At 36.6% G+C, this 21,407-nt stretch overlaps 1 protein-coding gene across 1 annotated transcript in view; it reads right to left on the minus strand.

Annotated features, from left to right (window-relative positions):
• SLC44A5 (solute carrier family 44 member 5) overlaps positions 1-20,819 on the minus strand; it is a 59,755-nt gene extending 38,936 nt beyond the window's left edge. Inside the window, exons 1-3 of the mRNA XM_069478088.1 lie at positions 20,762-20,819; positions 16,303-16,387; positions 4,868-4,952 (exon numbers count right to left, since the gene is read on the minus strand). Of these exons, the coding sequence (XP_069334189.1) occupies positions 4,868-4,952; positions 16,303-16,387; positions 20,762-20,819 (228 nt within the window). The remainder of the gene's footprint in view (positions 1-4,867; positions 4,953-16,302; positions 16,388-20,761) is intronic.
• Positions 20,820-21,407: the final 588 nt, after the last annotated feature.

A 21,407-nucleotide genomic window follows, 5' to 3' on the forward strand; every position in this document is an offset into this window, starting at 1 on the left:
TATGTAGGAACATTCACAGCATCCAACACACACACATTTCTTTTGGAAGAAGGTTAAGGTTATTTATCGATGCAAATGGCAACATTTCACTCTGATTGGAGCCAAGCTGAATAAAGCATGAACATTATTAGGAGATACTTTACATTTAGACTTTGACAATTTAGTCATACGACGTTGAAAGACAACTACTTCCTCTATTGGATACATTTAAGTGGACTTATAAAAGTGAATACTGAAAGCACTAATGCTTTCATAGGCTTTAAAAGATGGTAGGAACTACTGAGTTAGGACCGTGATGATTTCTGCATTTATAAACATACACACAAACAATGCATACTACACATATAAAAGTGCTGTGTATGCAACATATAAAAGAAAGTAATTAAAATGGTAAAAAGTGCTTCATTAAAAAGAATCACATTGAATTTCATTCCAGACACAAATGAGCTGTTAAAAAACAATATAGCAACTGCTCTTTACTTTCTCCCTCTATCAGACCAATTTGTTCACTTCAAATAGGGTGCTGATTAGTAGCAATCAACATATAATTAGCCAAAATGAAGGTCACATTGAGGTTGCGTATCCTAATTGATCACAGTCTGTCCTTTAAATGCTTGTGACACATGTCTGGACCATGCTGGCAGTTAACAAAAACATAATGCATAAAAATACGGTTCATATCAGGAGATAACATCATTGCCTGGCAGACTAAACGCAAGTCTGCATTGTTGGAAGCTAAAATATATTCTGACTCAGTTCTGATTCTCTGTGCACCATAAAGGGCACTTTGAATGTAATTCTGTATTACTCCTTTTATATCATTAATTCAGATAGGTTTTAACACTCGATTACAAATTAGAATTTGGTGGCTGGGAGAGTGAGTTACACTGAAGGTTAAAATACTACATTTTCTGTGAAGAAAGGACAATCTAGCAAATCATTTATGAAACAACAAAAAAGCATAATGTGTAAGTTTTTTTGCTTTATTATAGGAATGATGAATTTCTATAGTATAGTGGGAAAAGTCTTGAATTTGGCATAGAAAGGTATTCATTCTCTCCTTCAAGCATTTATTTGTTTATTCATTTTTTTATGCATACATTAAAGCTCATTTTATTTTTTTCAGTATATTGGGGTACAAATGTTTAGGTTACATATATTGCCTTTGCCCTAGCCGAGTCAGAGCTTCAAGCATGTCCATCACCCAGACAGTACACACTGCACCCATTAGGTTTGAATATACCCATCCCTGCTTCCCCACTCCCACCTGCCTGACACCCGATGTGCACTTAAGTGTTGATCACTTAATACCAATTTGATGGTGAGTACATGAATACATGTGGTGCTTGTTTTTCCATTCTTGTGATATTTCAGTTAGATTCATGGGCTCCAGCTCTATCCAAGATAATACAAGAGGTGCTAGATCACCATTAATTTTTGTGGCTGAGTAGAACTCCACGGTATACATATACCACATTTTCTTAATCCACTCATGTATTGATGGGCACTTGGGTTGTTTCTGTATCTTTGCAATTGTGAATTGTGCTGTTATAAACATTTGAGTGCAGATGTCCTTTTTATAGAATGTCTTTTTTTCCTCTGGATAGATGCCCAATAATGGAATTGCTAGATCAAATAGTAGTTCTACTTGTAGCTCTTTGAGGTATTTCCATATTGCTTTCCACAGAGATTGCACTAGTTTCCAGTCCCAGCAGCAGTGCATGAGTCTCCCTATCTCTCCACATCCACGCCAACATTTATTGTTTTGGGACTTTTTGATAAAGGCCATTCTCACTGGGGGTAAGTGATATCTCACTGTGTTTTGATTTGCATTTCCCTGATGATTAGAGATGTTGAGCATTTTTTCATATGTTTGTTAGCCATTAGTCTATCTTCTTTTGAAAAGTTTCTGTTCATGTCTTTTGCCCACTTTTTGATAGGGTTGTTTGATTTTTTTCTTGATGATTTTCCTGAGTTCTGTATAGATTCTAGTTATCAGCCCTTTATCAGATGTGTAGCATGAGAATATTTTCTCCTATTCTGTAGGTTGTCTGTTTGCTCTCATAATAGTTTCCTTGGCTGTGCAGAAGCTTTTTAATTTGATCAGGTCCCATTTATTTATTTTTGTTGTTGCCATGATTGCCTTTGGGGTCTTCCTCAAAAATTCTTTCCCTAGGCCAATGTCTATAAGAGTTTTTCCAACATTTTCTTCTAGAATTCTTACAGTTTCATGGCTTAGGTTTAAGTTTGTTATCCACTCTGAGTTGATTTTTGTGAGAGGTGAGCAGTGTAGATCCATTTCAGTCTTCTATATGTGACCATCCAATTTTACCAGAATCATTTATTGAATAAGGATTCTTTTTCCCAGTGTATGTTTTTGTCTGCTTTGTCAAAGATTAATGACTATATGAAGGTGGTTTTATATCTGCATACTCAGTTCTGTTGCATTGGTCTATGTCTCTGTTCTTGTGCTAGTACCATGATGTTGTAGTTACTATGGCCTTGTAGTATAGCTTGAAGTCTGGTAAATTGATGCCTCCCAGTTTGTTCTTTTTGCCTAAGATTGCTTTTGCTATATGAGGTCTTCTCTGGTTCCATACAAAGCATATAATTAAGACCTTCTCAGACAAGGAAAAATTGAGGGAATTTATTAAGACAAGACCTGCCCTTCAGGAAGTACTAAGAATAGCGTTACACAGAGATCAGCACAATAAACACTCATCAGTGTAAATCATCCAAAAGTTAATGATCAAAGGCCAGATAACACAATAGCTCAAGAGAGAAAACAAAGCAACAAAGTTCAACTCAACAGGATAAACCAAAATATGCCCCACTTATCAATTCTTTCAATAAATGTGAATGGCTTGAACTGCCCACTAAAGAGACATAGGCTGGTCGAATGGACAAATATACTCAAGCCAAGTATCTACTGTCTTCAGGAAACACATCTAATCCACAAGGATGCATTCAGACTCAAGGTGAAGGGATGGAAAATAATAGTCCATGAGAATGGAAGCCAAAAGAAAGCTGCAGTGGCAGTTCTGATTTCAGATAATTTAGTCTTCAAATCAACAAAAGTAATAAAAGACAAAGATGGTCACTATACAATGGTGAAGGGTACAATTCAACAAAAGGACATAACAATTCTAAATATTTATGTACCTAACTCAGACGCACCCTGATTCATAAAGCAAATTACACCTCATCTAAACAAAATGATAAACAGTAGCACTGTACTAGCCGGGACTTCAACACCTCTCTGACAGAACAGGACAGATCCTCCAAACAGAAAATAAACAAAGAAACAACGGACTTAAACAGAACTCTAGAATAAATGTTTCTTCATTTAATAAATATTTACTGATCACCTACTCTGAGCCTATTCTAAGCACTGGGGACACAGTAGTGAACAAAACAGATAATCCTTGCCCTCAAGCAGTTCGACTTCTAGTAGGGGGAGACAGATAACACATAGTAAGCAAGTAAAATGTTTATTATAAAATGGTAATGAATAGTAATGAATAAGATGATATAAAAGGTAAAAAAAAAATAAGACTACAAAAGAGGCTAGAGATAGAGGAGTGACCTGGTGGGGTTTGAATTTTAAATAGGTAGTTAAGGAAGGCCTCACTAAGAAGGTAACATTTGCAGAAAGACTGGAAAAGGACCACTGATCAAGCCACACAGTCATCTGGAGGAAGAGCTTCAAAGCACTATGGCCTTTAAGAGGGCATACTTTCCAGTGCTCAGGAATGGTAGAGCCTGGAGGCTAATGGACAGAAAATAAACTCCTCCCAGGTGGCCAAGCAAAGAGTTAGAGGATGCAATGGATAAGGGAGTTCCGTTCAGAGAACACAATTCAGGTCAAATAAAGTACTTTCCTTCATTGACATGCACCAGGAACTGCTATGTATTGATCACTCCTCTCTTTCTGAATGGGAGCTTGTATTCTAATTTTCCTATCCCTGCTACCCATTGTACATTTAGTGTCAAGACCTGATGAAGAGAACTATGCATCATTCATAGATCCTAGATTTTGAGTTAAAGACCGTACTACAAGGGACTCTGGGTTCTCCTTTGGGAAGAAGCAGCATATTCTGTTCTGGAGGCCAGAAGGGTAGACTATAGAAGATATAATTAACTGTCCATTGAGGTTTGTGCCTCTTGGTCCACTTGTACCATGGTATAGAAAAGGCTGCGCAGCTCACAACTACATTGCTGGATTTCTTCCTCCTTGCATCTGGGTGTGACCATGTAAAACTAGTTTGTGTCTATGGCATATGAGTGGAAATGTGATGTGTGAGACTTCTGATACAAGGCTTTTAAGAGCAGGGGTGCTTTATTCATCCTCACTGTCTCCTTCTGGTAGCTGAATACAGATGATGAGGAGAACTTAAGGAATGGCAGAGCTACTAGATGGAAGGAGCCTGGAGAATAGGAGCCCACCGACCACAAACACCTGCCGTGTACTTGTTATGTGGACAAAAAATAAGTGTTATTGTGTGAACTCATTGAAAAACTGGGGCTTATTAGTTACAGCATCTAGCTTTACTCTTCCTAATATAATGACGATCTAAGGAAAAATATCTCCATTTCTTTGGGCTGCAGGATTTATTTGCAAAAGTAGGTGGTTGGACAAGATAATCACTTAGGTTCCTTAGGGATTCTAAAATAATTTTTTAAATAATTAACCTCTGCTTAGTTTTGATTGTATATAAACAAACATGAGCTCAAACTTATGCCTTCCCACTCTCTACAAATTCCTAATTAACCATACACGCAGAACTCCAATGGAATTTCTGAATTCTTTTTCTCCAAGAATGTTCAGAATGGCTAACACCCACCAGCGAGGCATCTTCCGCCTTACCTGTGTGGTAGGGCACTGCAGGTTTACCATCACAGAGGGATTGGCACAGCTTAGCAGGTTGAAGTAAAACAAAATAGTCTTGTTCCTGGTAAGAAACAAAACAACACAAAATAATCTTTTTAATGACCATGAGAATGTTCCATATCATTTCAGACCCCAAATGCTTTTGATATATGACCTCTAAAAATTGGCTTCTTTTCCTCTAGACAGCTACAGTATATTCCCCAGCTTCCTTTTAAGATTCTTAACATTTAAACTATCTTTTTATAGTAGTAAAAAGTTGAAATAATCAAATTGTCCATCCACAGGGGATTGATTAAATACAGAATTGTACATCCCTAAAGTGGAAGATTATGTTGCCACTGAAAATTATGTTAAAGAATGTGTTTAATGGATGGGGAAATTCACAATACATTAATTTTAGTAAGCAGGTTACTCAAGAGTATTAAAATATAAATTGATTTTAATTTTATAAAAACAGGTATAACATGTAGAAATAAATTATTACATCTGAATGTTGGGATTATATTTGGTTAATTTTGTGTGTTTTTATGGACTTCCTAATATAAAATATGTATTACTTTGATAATCTGAAAAAAGATAAATAAATTGAGTGATATTTTCTCTCCATTGAAAATTATAGTCAGTGGCAGAGTAATGGGACAGGTTCATATTCATTACCACTAATTTTAAGTGAAATATTACTCTGCCACCTAGCAAGTCATGGTTCTCTTTTGAATCTCAATTTCTTTATCAATAAAATGAAAATGAGGATGGGATTTGCTAACAATTATAAAAGGAAGTTCAACACTTTTTGGAAGATGGAATGCATATGGAGGTGTGCTGAAGGATGAGTGCACCATAGAGGGCTATGGAGAGGGTGGGACAGGATTTGCCTATTGGAAATCATGAAGAATGCTGGACTCAGAGTTGAGAATGAGAAATGCAGCCAAAAGCAGGGAGATTAATTGAAGGTTTATGTACATATTTCCAATGCAAATCAGCATCTCTGTACTTCTCCTATACCCCTACATTTAGAATTCTATTATCCAAGAAAAACAGGCAAAAACAACGATCTTTTTTTTTTAAATGAACCTTCTGAGGATAACACGGGCTTTTGTGGGATTTGGTACCTCAGCCTACAACTTTTCATATTCTGGCATTTTGAAAGCCAGTGCCTGACATCTGGCTTCCCATCAATTAATGCTGGTATGAAATCTGAGAGTCAATGTTGCCCCATCCTGCAATGGACCTGGGGTGCCTGATTTGGGGAGCTTCCTGTCCACCAGCACCTCATGAAGTCACACAGCAGAGGGACAGACAAGTAGGCAGGACCCCATGCACTCCAGACTTGAGTGGGTAACTGCGCACAGCTGGGAGGTCTGGGAAAACTGCCCAGTTGGATTAGATAGATCCTATGGCAAGGAAGAGCATAGCTCCAGGAGCCATAGCAATGAGGGGTGGAACATTTGGGCCCTCAGGCTGACCAGAAGCTGTGGCCCCTCCCCAACCCATTCCAATTGGGAAAGAAGTTTGAGCCAAAACTTTGGTGAGTGGCCGCCTCTAGGCAACAGGTGCACTCTCCAGGCTGAGGCCTCCACAGAGAGAGGGGCCCACACCTCTTCCCTTGCGGATGTATGGTGGACCCAGGACACTTGTGGGTGCTCCTTACCCACCAGCATTTTGTGGAGACACATGCTAGTGGGTCAGATATGCAGGCCAAGGAGAGTTTTGAGAGCTGGACAGACACATTGTGAATCTCAGACAGCCTCATCTCCACAAGCAGATTTTCTGGTTGGGTGGGAACACTTCAGCCCCTCCTTCCCCAGAAGCTGGGAGCAGACCTTTAACCCTCACTGAAACAGCTACCTTACCAGTTATTGGGGAGCCTGAGGGCAGGCTCACCCAATCCAGCTCTGCCCAGCCTCACTCCCTCACCCACTTCCTCTGTGGCAGAGAATAAAGATTCATCTGAAAGTTCCAGGGCCCACCCAATGGCTGGGACATTTTAGTTCTCTACTTCAGGGACTACAGCCAGTCACAGGACTCAAAAACAAACCCGCAGACTGTTCCTTCTGGCAAGCACCACCTACTGACAGGTAGGTCAATTTGCACAGCCCATTACAGCAGTTACTGATTCAATCATACAGAGTGAGATTGATTACCTCCCACAAGCACAACCTCCTGTCTCAGAAATTAAACAGAATGTGCCAATATAATTCACACTATTAAGGAGACCACAGGGCTGGGGAAAGAGGAAGGATTTCAAAGACATCCATCTTCTCTCATCAAAGTGAGAAAGGGGGAATCTGCCCACACACATAGCTCACCACTGCTACAGCATACAAACATCTCACAATTGAGAAAACCACCACACTAAGAATATTTACAACCATGGCATCTATCCAAAACCTAGATTGCCATCAATGCACCCACAAACAAAGCCAAAAGTTCATACCCAACATGTGCTACAAACACACTGGTATGAGTGTGTGTGTGAGGGGGAAACCCCATCTAAACAAAAGAAAATTCTAAAATAAGAAGCAACAGCTGCTCCATATGAGAAGTAATCAGTGAAAGGAATCCAGAATTATGAAAAATCAGAGAAAAAGGACAGTGTTGGATAAATAAGTTCAGCAAAGTCTCAGGTTACAAAATCAATGTACACAAATCAGTAGCATTCCTATACACCAGTAACAGTCAAGCTGAGAGTCAAATCAAAGACTCAATACCATTCAGAATAGCCACAAAGAAATAAAATATCTAGTAACATACTTAACCAAGGAGGCTAAAGATCTCTACAAAGAGAACTATGAAACACTGAGGAAAGAAATCACAGAAGACACAAACAAATGGAAAAACATATCATGTTCATGGATTGGTAGAATCAACACTGTGTTAAAATGTCCATACTACCCAAAGTGATTTATAGATTCAATGCAATTCCCATCAAAATACCAACATCATATTTTACAGATCTAGAAAAAATAATTCTATACTTTGTTTGGAACCAGAAAAGAGCCTAAATAGCCAAAGTAATTTTAAGCAAAATGAACAAATCTGGAGGCATCACATCACTAGACTTCAAACTATACTACAAGGCTTTAGTAACCAAAACAGCATGGTATTGGCACAAAAATAGAGACATAGACCAATGAACAGAACAGAAAACCCAGATATAAAACCATCCACATATATCCAACCGATCTTTGACAAAGCAGAGTATCTATACTTAGATAAAACAGACTTGAAGTCAAAAACAGTAAAAAGACAGAAATAAGGTCATTATATAATGATAAAGGAATCAATTTAGCAAGGCAGCATAACAATTCTCAATATATATGTGCCCCAAACTGGAGCACTCAGATATACAAAGCAAATATTATTAGATCTAATGAGAGAGATAGACACCAATACAAGGATAGTTGGGGACTTTAATCCTCAACTCTGAACATCAGACAATCATCTAGACAAAAAAATAACAAAGAAACATTGGATTTAAACTGTACTTTAGACAAAATGTAACTAACAGACATTTCCTCCAACTGCTACAGAATACATATTCTTCTCATCAGCACATGGAACGTTCCCCAGGATAGACTCCTATGTAAGGACACAAATGAAGACTCAACAAATTTTTTAAAATCAAAATCATATCAAGTATCTTCTCAGACCACAAGAGAATAAAACTAGGAATCAATAACAAGAGGAACTTGGAAAACTGTACGAATACATTGAAATTAAACACCACACTCCTGAATGACCATTGGATCATGAAGAAATTAAGGAGAAAATTAAAAAATTTCTTGAAACAAATGAAAATCAAAATATGCCTACACCTATGGGATACTGCAAAAGGAGTACTAAGAGTGGATTTATAGCAATAAATGTCTACATCAAAAAGTAGAAAGATATCAAATAAATAATCTAACAATGCACCTCAAAGAACTAGAAAAGCAAGAATAAACCAAGAAAGGAAGGAATAATAAATATCAGAGTGGAACTAAACAAAATAGAGCCAAGAAAAAAATTGCAAAAGATCAATGAAATGAAAAGTTGGTTTTTTGAAAAGTTAAGCAAAATTGATAAACTGCTAGCTAGGCTAACCAAGAAAAAAAGAGAGAGACTCAAATAAATAAAACCAGAAACAAATAAGGAGGCACTACAACTTGTACCACAAAAATACAAAAGAGCATCAGAGACTATTATGAACAACTATACACTGGAAATTCTAGAGAAAATGGATAAATTCTTAGAAATGTACAAGCTACCAAGATTGCATTAAGAAGAAATAGAAAATCTGAACAGACCAATAAAGAGTAATAAAATTGAATATATAATAAAAATTCTCCCATCAAAGAAAAGTTCAGGACTGGATGGCTTCACTTTTGGATTCTACCAAACTAACAAGAACTAACATCAATTCTCAAATTATTGCAGAAAATGAGAGAGGAGGGAATTCTCCCTAACTCATTCTATTAGGCCAGCATTACCCTGATACAAAAACCAGATAAGGGCACACAAAAAAAGAAAATTATAGGCTGATATCTATGATGAACATAGACACAAAAATCATCAACAAAATACTAGCAAACTAAATCCAACAGCACATCAAAAAGATAATACACCATGACCAAGAAGGATTTATTCCAGGGAAGTGAGGATGTTTCACAATATGCAAATCAATAGATATGATAAAACACATCAACAGAATGAAAGATAAATCCATATGATAACCTCAGTTGATACAGAATGAGCATTTGATAACATCGTTTCATGATAAAAAAAAAAAATCTCTCAACAAACTAGGCATAGAAGGAACATACCTCAACATAATAAAGACCATGTATGAGAAACTCACCACTAACATCACACTGAAAGGGGAAAAGCTGAAAGCCTTTCCTGCAAGAACTGGAACAAGATAAGGATGTCCACTTTCACCACTCCTGTTCAATATAGTACTGGAAGTCCTAGTCAGAGCAATCAGGCAAGAGAAAGAAATAAAAGGCATCCAAATTAGAAAAAAGGAAGTCAAATTATCCCTCTTTGCAGATGATATAATCTTACATATAGAAAAACCAAAGACTTCACCAGAAAACTCAGAACAGATAAACAAACTCAGTAAAGTTGCAGAATACAAAATCAATATACAAAAATCAGTAGCATTTCTACACACCAATAATGAACTAGTTGAGAAGGAAATCAAGAAGGCAATCCCATTTAAAATAGCTACAGAAAAATAAAATACCTAAGAATAAATTTAACCAAGTTGTAGAAAGATCTCTACAAGGAAAACTACAAAACACTGATTAAAAAAAAAAAGAACTGAAGAGTACACAAAGAAACGGAAAGACATCTCACATCCATGGATTAGAAGACTTAACATCATTAAAATGACCATACTACTCAAAGCAATCTGCAGATTCAATGCAATCCCTATTAAAATACCAATGTCGTTTTTCACAGAAATAGAAAAAGCAATTCTAAAATTTGTACGGAACCATAAGGGAGCCTCAATATCCAAAGCAATCTTGAGAAAAAAGAAAATAAAGCTGGAGGAATTGCACTACCTGACTTTAAAATATATTGTAAGTCTATAATAAACAAAACAGCATGGTGTTGGTATGAAAATAGACACATAGACCACTGGAACAGAATAGAGAACCTAGAAATAAATACACATATTTATAGCTAACTGATTTTTGACAAAGGTTCCAAGAACATACATTGAGGAAAGGACAGTCTCTTCAATAAATGGTGCTGGGGAAATTGAATGTCCATATGGAGAGGAATGCAACTGGACCCTCATCTCTCATCATACACAAAACTCAACGAAAGATGGTTTAAAGACTTAAATGTAAGACTTCAAACTATAAAATTGCTAGAAGAAAACAGGGGAAACACTTAAGGACATTGATATAGACAAAGATTTTATAGCTAAGAGATCAATAGCACAGTCAACAAAAACAAAAATAGACAAATGGAACTATATTAAACTAAAAAGCTTCTGTACAGAAAAGTAAGCAATCAGCAGAGTAAAAGACAATCTGTTGAATGGAAGAAAATATTTTTAAACTATTCATCTGACAAGGGTCTAACATCCAGAATATATTAGGAACTCAAACAACTTAATAGGGAAAAAAACCCAAGTAATCCCATCGAAAGGCAGGCAAAGTACATGAGTAGACATTTCTCTAAAGCAGACATACAAATGGCCAACACGTATTGAAAAAATGCTCAACATCACTAATTATCAGAGAAATGCAAATAAAAACCACAATGAGATACCATCTTACCCCAGTTATGATGACTATGATTTGAAAGACAAAAAAATAACATGCTGGCAAGGATGCAGAGAAAAGGAAAATCTTATACCCTCTTCGTGAGACTGTAAATTAGTACAACCAGTATGGAAAATAGCATGGAGATTTCTCAAAATAAACAAACAAAAAATAGAACTACCATACAATCCAGCAGTCCCACTGCTAAATATTTGTTCAAAGGAGAAGAAATCAGTGTATCAAAAAGATACCTGCACCTTCATGTTTATTGAAGCACTATTCACAGTAGCAAAGATACAGACTCAACCGAAGTGTCCATCAGGAGATGAATGGATTAAGAAAATATGATATGTTTACATAATGGAATACTATTTGGCCATAAAAAGAATGAAATCATGTCATTTGCAGCAACATGGATGGAATTGGAGGTCACTATCTTAAATAAAATAAGCAAGACACAGAAAATCAAACATTGTATGTTCTCACTTATAAGTGGGAGCTGAAAAAGTTGATCTCATAGAGATAGAGAATAGAATGATACCAGAGGCTGGGAAGATTGTGTGTGTAGCAGGGAGGGGGATGCAGAGAGTTTAGTTAATGGGTACAAACATACAGTCAGACAGAAGGAATAAGTTCTTTTTTTTCTTTATTTTTTATTTGTATATATTCATAGGGTACAAGTGCAATTTTGCTATATTGATGTTAATATATCGCATGGTGGTGAAGTCAGAGCTTTCAGTGCATCCATCATTGGAGCAATGCACATTGTACCCACCAAGGAGACCTCCCATCATCCACCCCCTCCCACGCCCACCCCTGAGTCTCCATTGTCCATCATTCCATACTCTGCTTCCATGTGTACACATTATTTAGCTCCCACTTGTAAGTGAGAACATACTGTTTGTCTTTCTGTGTCTGAATTATTTCGCTTAAGATAATGGTCTCCTGTTTTATCCAGGAATAAGTTCAAATGTTAGATAGCATAGTAAGGTGACTATAGTTAGCAACATTGTAATGTATATTTCAAAATAGTTGGAAGAGGGGACTTGAAATGTTCTCCCCACATAGAAATGAAAAATACTTGGGTGATGGATACCCTAAATACCCTGACTTTATCATTACACATTTTATACATGTAATAAAATATCATATGTACCCCATAAATATGTACTAATATTAGGCATCAATAGAAAAACTTCAATAGAAGAGCTTTGTCCTCTTAATCTCTCCTGTCTCCTTATCTGAACCTCACGGGGGGAGGCATTTCAGTCTGTAATTCGGTAATGGTGCTTCATCAGACAATGTTCAAAGTTGTTTTAACATAACCTTTATAAGCTGAAGTTTTTGTAGTAGCCAGAAGGTGGCATCAAAAATCAATCAACTGTTTGCTTTTTAGTGGAAATCTCAAAGAAAAGGTCTGTACCCAAGTGTCATGAACAACTTTCCTGGAACTCAAGAGTCAAAGAAAGTTACACACAACAACAAAGCACTCCGTTTTCCTTTTGAAGTCTCTGTTTCATCTGTTTTGATACTTCAGAAAACTCCCGGTTTTTCTCCTAGAGTCCTTTCAGTTAGTCATAGATAAAGCACAAAAGGCCAAACTCTGTATCTCAAATATTATTACACCATCTCTAGACATGGAATTTAAATGCAGTCGTAAGAAATGTCTCCCAGAGTTGGAAATCTAAGGATTGCTTTAAGTACATGATGACACAAACAAGCATATTATTTCACTCTAACAAGTAAATTCCCCTGGTTTGAAGCTGCCTAAATTGTTTACATAAATACATTCTGATATAGATGTATTTCAATTGGCAGAGAAATACACACAAACACACACACAAATTTATCTGGAGTTTCAAAAAAATTAATGATACTTTTTACCAGCTATGTTTAAGATTTTTAGGCCTAATTAAACATGTCCTATGGAAAACCAGTTTTACTACAAGTGTGTCAGTGTGCAGCCTAGAGAGCACAGGATTTGGAGTTAGAATGTGCTACCTTTGCCACTTAGTAGTCACTTGGATTTTAACAAGTACTTTCATCTTTCTGAATTTCAGCTTCCTAATTTTCCAGATGATAGTAATAATAACAAGACCCACTTAGCAGTGGTGTTAGGAAGCTCTGATAAGATCTTTACACTGATCTCCACCTGGGGAGCAAATCATTCTTATTTGTGTTACCCCTTTGTTCTCATTCATTTAACAGTGAATTCACTGAGCACCTACTACAATGCCAGACAATGCTGTAGGTGCCAAGGCCACAACAGGGAAAATGACAGAGAATGCCCCTTATCTCAAAGAACTTTGGGCCCAGTGGGGGGAGATAAACAAAGTTAACAACTTAATTATCAGGATAAATTCAGGTGGTGATAAGTACTCACGACAGTAAAAGCAGGGTCTTGGGCCAGATACTAACTAGGGAAACCCATGGTGGGGGTACGTGTGTGGGCTGCTTCAGGTGGCATTGACAGCATTATACTTGCGTCTTAAGACAGCACACTGTATTGAACACTAGACTGAAATCCATGGTGTTCTTGACCCTATCCCTGAAGACCAAGAGATCCTTGAAAAAGAAATCTGTCTTACGTGCTGGAATATCTCTAGCATATTGCATAGTGACTGGCCCTTTGGAAGACCTCAACAAATGATGTAGTCTGGAACATGGGAGTGCTTTGTAAATAGAAAAGGCAACACAAATTTCTTCTGAATTATTGTTCTGTCATTTAATTTTTGCATTATGAGAAATTTAAGGCTGAGGTAGGTAGTGTTCCATGCCCAAGGGTCAATACTGTGAGGAGGTAAAGTCAGAATTTGACTCCAGGGTATATATTCATTTAAGAAAAAGTTTTTCTGTTTTTTTAAAAAGGGCCTTAATAACTAAGATAACCCATTTCCTAAGCTTACATACTTTTCTTTCAATTCTTTATTTTTGGAAAATTTGGGGGGAATATAAAAATACATATTTTTGATAGAAATTTATGATATATATAAGCACATAAATAAAATAAAAATTATTCATAATCTTGTTTCATATCTATAATGAAATCTGCCGTTAATTTTTTTCAAAATGAGAAAAGCTTAATATTTTTCTGCATACATGCTTATTGTGAACAATTGAAACAGCTCAAGAAGGTATAACAAAGCAACACAATGGTCTTATAAAAATGTAAAGTGGTTTGGATCACTCTTGCTGAACACCTTTCTAGGGCCTTCCCTATACTTATAAATATTTTTACATACTAATAAAACACTAAGCACAATTTAAAGTAACTTATTAAAATTTTAAATCAATATACATTTAAAACAATTGAAAGGCTTTAAAATATACATTGGAACAAGTCAGACTGTTAAGAAATGAACATATATAAATTTATTACATAATAATTTTGTTAGAAATCAGAAGAGGAAAAGGGCATATTATTCAACAAATTATTCTGAAATAAGTGGTTCTGCATTTGGAAAAAAGTTTGATTTCTACTTCAGTGCCTATACAAAAAGAAATTCCAGGTAGATTAGAAATTTATAAGAAAGGAAACCTTAAAAATACTAGAGAAATATAGGAGAATATTATTTTTAGGAGGAGGAAGGCAATTATAATCATGACATAAAACACAGAAACTATAAAGAAAAATCAACAGAATCAACTATTGAACATACGAACATAATTTTCAATGGTTGCATTATGTTTCATTTACTTCATGGGCCATAATTTATTATTATTCACATATTATTGGATATATGCATAGTTTACAATATATTGTTATTATAAATAATACTTTAATGAACATGTCTGCCTGTTAAGCGAGGACTGTCTTTGAATGATCTTTATGGACTGAAATTTGTGGTGGCACATTTTTGTTTGAAATAAGTGGGTCATTGGCTTAGGTCTGGAAAACTTATTGTTACAAAAGCTCTTTTAAAAATAGCCTGTTTTAAAGAACTAGAGATTTGTATGACTTCTTTTACCACTGGTGCTTTCTTTGTCCTTCATAGCTTGAAGGTTTTGTTGCCATGTTGGCAATGTCTGAGATTTTCAGTTACTGAAGTTAAAATAAGAATTACCATTCTGGATCCGAATTTAGTCCACTTGTCTCTAATAGGCAATGAGGACCTTTTGTAGAAGTTAATTTGTTCCCCATAAACTCACCACGACATGCATGATTAAGGATTTCCCTCCTCCACCTGAAATTTTTGAGCTTTCTTGATTATTTGTGATAATTCTACTTTATGAACTTTGTTAGCCTTTTTCTGGATCTATTTTTTTAATCTGTGTATCTCTTGGGATAATAAGCTCCACAGTTATAAGTGGGCAGCATAGAGAACTTAACTGAAGCATTCTGAGCCATTGTTTTTGTTGTTGCTCTTGTGGGGAGGGAGCCTTTGTGGCTTTTTTCTTTTTTTGACCATCCCAAACCAGCTTTTATAAAAACTGAATTGGTTCTGAAGAACCAGAAGATCAGCAACAACCCCAGGTATCCACAGAAAAGAAATGGACCACTGAGAGAGGAGGGAAAATTTTCTAAAACTGTGAGATTTATGGAGGTTTTTTGGTTTGTTTTTTAGGTAAAAAAAAAAAATAATAATAACAGACTTGCTTTCAGAAATGGAAACTTCTGATTAACATTAGAAAGGAATTTGATGGAACATTCTTCCTTGTTGTTTTAGCTACTCAGGGGCCTTGTCCACAGCAGCGTGAGTTGCCTTGAAAAGCCTACCAATCACTGAAGACTTTCAGGGTGTGATTCTCACTTTGAAAGATGGAATGATTGATCAGTAGGCAGCGTGACAAAAATAATTCTAACGACTGCACTGTCTAGCTTTTTAGCAGCTACTCACAACTCAGTCTTCTAATAGCTCATTTTACAAGACATTTAAAAAATATGACTTCTGATAAAACTACTGGTCCAACTCACTCATTATAATTATATTTTTATTAAGCAGAGTCTCCATGCATTCAAATAAAATGCTGCATAACAATGATATCGCATCTTAAGTCATATAGTATGACAGCTATCTGTAGAAAAAGGGAGAGGAAAGGCCTTCTTTATGAATTTCAGTCTTCCTAAGAAATTTAGTAGGATTAAAGTGAAAGTGATTGCTAGGTTCCAGTTGAGACAGTAAAATCATACAAAGCAAAGGTGGCCGTACTCACTCATTGGGGGTGCCCTTCTGGCCACAAAAGTGGCCCTGGCTGTCTGTAGGATAAGCCACTCTCCTGGGGTCACCATGTACCCAGGCTGCAGGAACAAGAAAGGACAAAAAACTCTATCAGCAACAGCTGGCAAAGGCAGTCTGATTTGAGATATTAAAATGCACCACTGCAACACACTGACCTCTCCCTTCAGTCACGGAAGATTATTGATTTTCTTCAAAGAGTAATTTCTTAATGAAAAGTAAAATAAAATATGGATGAACCAGTCAAAAAGCACATTTCTCTTATTCTCTCAGGATTCAGCTGGGTTGTAGCCAAAACATGAGGTAATGCACTTAGAAAATGACATTTATTAAAATGTGTCTTGGAGGACGTGCTATAAAAGCTTAGTTGGCTACAAGTAAGTTTGTCTAGGGTTCAAAACGAAATGACTTCATAGCAGAGCTAATAAATTTACAGCAAATGATATGATGTAATACATTTGGGTCAAACATAAGTGAAAAACATTTAAAAATTCAAAGGACTCAAACTATAATGCCTAATTCAAATTGACCAGTTCTTCATAATTTTATGTGACATTACAAACACAAACAATAGCAACAGCAGAGGCAATACATAATAAAGATTTACCATACATTTTGTCTGGTTATCTCAGAGATTGATATAAGGAAAATCAAGTATTCTCAAACTTCACGAAAACTGAGAGCACAATTCTATTTTCTATGAAGATGCTGGGCTCCACCTCATATAAACTTATCACCCTTATTTTTTAAGAATTATAGACTTGACAGCTAGACCATAGGAACACAGAGTGTAACATCCAATAGTTCAATTGGGTAACACTCCCTAATTCTAGCCAAATATTTCTAAATTCTCCAATTTGACTAATATAGTTTCTAAAAATCTGGGAAATGCATTGGTCATGCTTGCCTCTGCATATGGAAAACATACCTCTTCGTCCTTTGCTTCCTTTAATATTTGCCCAGCTATCTCCTTCCCCATATTTATTGGATTTGACATTTCATGTTATAATTCAATCACCCTTATGTATATGGCCTGTGTGACTTGGGAAGATTAAAAAATATTAATTCTGAATGAGAATTTTAATATGAAAGAGAAATTTTTCTCAATAATTTTTCTCATCAATCTAAGCCTTTCTTTTCAGTATCTAAGCACTCAGAAAACTCCCCTTTGTCTAATTCTTTCTCCAATGTCACAGAGGCCAAATCAGTTTCATCTTTTAATACCTTCTTATGAAATCTGACTCATTCGGGTAGCTGTCTACCGCCATATCTTCCTGTCTCTATTTCCCAGAATAAAGAAAGTGGACTATATATAAGGCATTTAAATGACATCTAATGTTCAATGGATAATGTCTCCAGATACCATTTCATTATATTCTGTTTCTATGTCTTAGTTTGCCAGATTTTGGCTAAACCTAAGAAAGAGATCTAATTTCTGTAATATGTTTCTTCTAGTTTTACCCTGAAATATTTTATTCTTTTTCTATACAATTATTAACTCAGAAATGAACACCTACAGAAGTATTTGGATTGCTAAATTTGCTACTTAATATTATCTGCAACCCTGAACAAGTCACTTAATTATTTTGAGTCTTGGCTTTCTAATTTGTTACTACAAAATGAGTGTAATCATACCCGATCCTGTAACTGTAGCAGATCAAACTGGTTCAACTTTCATGTAGCAAAGTTGTGAATTGTTTTTCAGTTGCCATGGACCCCCAGGTTGAAGATCACGTAACCTGAGCATGCCCAGATGAACCAAGCATGCAACCATGGGTGGAACCTAAGTGTTTGGACCTAGGACTGGGGACTGAATTAAGATATGGACACTGCATGGCAGAATCCAGGATCTAACCAGGTCAAGCCCTGGCATCACCACATGGCAAGATCCAACCAGATCACACCTCATTACCCTCTGACTATAAAACATGCCCCAAATCCCAGCTCAAGGAGACAGATTTGAGTCTGCCTCCTGTCTCCTTATTTTGGCTACCTGCCAATAAATCTTTCTTGCTGCAAAAATTCAGTATTTTGGTGTTTGACTTTCCAATGCATACGGCAAATGAACGTCGTTTGGTTCAGTTACAATCCCACAAGAATGTTTAGAATATGAAAGAAGATAATGAGAATAGAATGCCTAACATGGTTCTTGGCATTCAATATGGACTCAGTAACATTATTTCTTATCTTATTTGGGTTTCCCCCAAATCAAAATCTGAGACAAGAACTTTGATCCAGGTTGGTTGTTTAGGAGATGATTCCAGGAAGCTTAAGTGGGTATGAGGGAAGTAAGACAGGGAAGGCAGCAAAGCCTGTAAAAGGCATGTTAATGAGTGGGATGCTGTTGTGGACAGCTGGGGCTCCATCCCACTGGAGAACTTCTGCAGAACCACGTAGAACATGCCTGGCAGTGGGCATGGTAAAACTGTCCACCATAATTGCAAACAAACCCAGGTGGGTTGAGAAAAGTGGAGTTGGGTATCAGCAGCATCTGCTATAGGTTTCTTTCCCTTTTCATCATCAATTAATTAATTAAAGAATTTACTAAATTACCACTATATGTCCTGTTCTAGAAGTCAATACCAGTGTAAGTTTACATCAGAGTTCTCAAGAAAGAAGAGAGAATAAAGTCTGTAGAAGGCTTAGAGAAGAGGTGGGACTTGAGAAAGACTTTGAAAAATGATCAAGATTTGGACATGTGGCTGAAAGTAGGGAAGGTATTATAGATTCAGGAAATAGTGTAAATATTAAGAGCTTCCATTTATTAATTGCTTACAATGTGCTGTGCTAAGTTTATTACACTTATTTCCTCAGCAGAGTCTCACAACAACCCTAAAAGCAGGGTATAGTTTTTACCTAAATTTTATAGATAACTGTAGCTCAGAGTTTAATCTACCTCTCGAGATCACACAGCTTCCAAGTGATATAAACAGGGTGTGAACTCAGGTGTGTTGCTCTCTACAGCCCCGTGGTTTTAACCGCTAGCCTATGATGGCTACAAATACTTCCTGCTAAAGGTTAGACCAGGAATGAGCTTGTTAACAGTGGGAAACAACAAGGACATCAGCTAAATGAGGATCAGCAAAATGCTGGGTACATGAAGTGGAAAAGGAGATGACACAGACAAGTTTGGAGCCTTTGTCATTTGGAGAAAAGAGCTTTGTACTTGGCAGCTGGAGAGGGAGAGTGTCTGGAGGGATCTGAGAGTCTCGGGACAAAGGAGAGGGAGATGAAGACAGGTGTCAAGAGAAGAATTCTCCTTCTTGACTTTCTAGTTTTGAATTGTGGCAGGTGGTTGTGTTTACTGAGCGGCTGCTACACCTCGCCTCGCAGCCTCTGGCACAGAAGTTGTGCTGCAGATGGTCCGTGTTTGAGCTAGATCATCAAGACTTTGAGCTGAAATGCTGCAAAAAGAGAAGGAAGATGACAAGTGCAGCAACAGTCATTTTGCCCCTGTGAATAAGGTAAGGGATGGCTCACAGTTTACTTCCTTTCTTGAATTTTCTCTATTCATGGAACTTCTAGAACTGTGCTGTCCAGTATGATAGCTACTGGCCAAGTGTCTATTGAGTGCTTGGAATGGCTTATCCAAATTGGACATGCTATTATGTAAGTGCAAAATGCAGATCATATTTTATAGATAGCATGAACATAACAAAAAAATCTCAATAATTTTATATTGATTATTTTGAACTGATATCGTTATATTAAATAAATAAAATATATTAAAAATTAATTTCATCTATTTCTTTTTACACTCATAAATGTAGCTACTAGAAAATTTAACATTACACATGTGATTCACATTATGTTTCTTCTGGACAGATCTATTCTAGAGTATTTCCCTACAAATGTCAAGGCCTTCTTATATAAGGTGATTAATAGTGCCGTAACACTACCAGTTGGTATGACAGTCGTTCTTAAGCCCATCTTACCAAACACATCCTTTTTATAACAAATATTTTACAGTGCCCCTTATACAATCTTGAAATGATAGTCACAGATAACGTAACTTAACCACACACATAATTTCTTTTCAAAAGTCAACAAAATTTCCTATGCAATATAAATGAGAAATTAGAAGAAACAACTTAAAATTAAAGAATATGCACACCAATATGCAAATGCTCAAGTAAGACTAAACCAGAAGACATAGTAGAGTAGACAAGTGCTTATACCCATAGGGAGAATCACTGTGAATGTAACAGCGATAATTGCAGGAGGATATAGATATACTGCACAGGAAACTCAAATACTGTAAGTGGTTTTGTGAATGATATGATTTTCCTAAATGAACAAATTTTTGAAAATTCTCACCAAAAAGTACAAACTTATTTTAAATTCCCTTGGCATTTACGAAAACCATGCAAAAATAACTTTTGATGCAGCCCCTGTGGAAAGCAATGTGGAGATACCTTAAACAGATTCAAGTAGACCTACCATTCCATCCAGCAATCCCATTATTGGGCATCTACCCAGAAGAACAAAAATCATTCTATAAAAAAGACATCTGCACCCGAATGTTTATAGCAGCACAATTCACAATCGCAAAGATGTGGAAACAACCCAAATGCCCATCAATTCATGAATGGATTAGCAAAATGTGGTATATGTATACCATGGAATATTACTCAGCTATTAGAAATAATGGTGATATGGCATCTCTTTGGTTCTCCTGGAGAGAGCTGGAACCCATTCTATTAAGTGAAGTATCCCAAGAATGGAAAAATAAGCACCACATGTACTCACCAGCAAACTGAGTGCACATTTGGAAATAACATCAATTGGGTATCGGACAGAGGTTGGGGCTGGGTGGAAGGGATGGGTGTATACCTACTTGTTGAGTGCGATGCGCACTGCCTGGGGAATGGACACGCTTGAAGTTCTGATTGGGGGGATGCGGGTGGGGGGAGGGGATGGGTGCATACCTACATGATGAGTGTGATGTGCACTGTCTAGGGAATGGACACAACTGAAGCTCAGACTCAGGGGGATGGGGAGGCATGGGCAATGTATATAGCCTGATCTTTTGTAGCCCCATAATGAGCTGAAAAACAAACAAAAAATAAAAATAAAAAAAAA

This window comes from Eulemur rufifrons, chromosome 8 (assembly GCF_041146395.1).
Source record: "Eulemur rufifrons isolate Redbay chromosome 8, OSU_ERuf_1, whole genome shotgun sequence".
Lineage (NCBI taxonomy): Eukaryota > Metazoa > Chordata > Mammalia > Primates > Lemuridae > Eulemur > Eulemur rufifrons.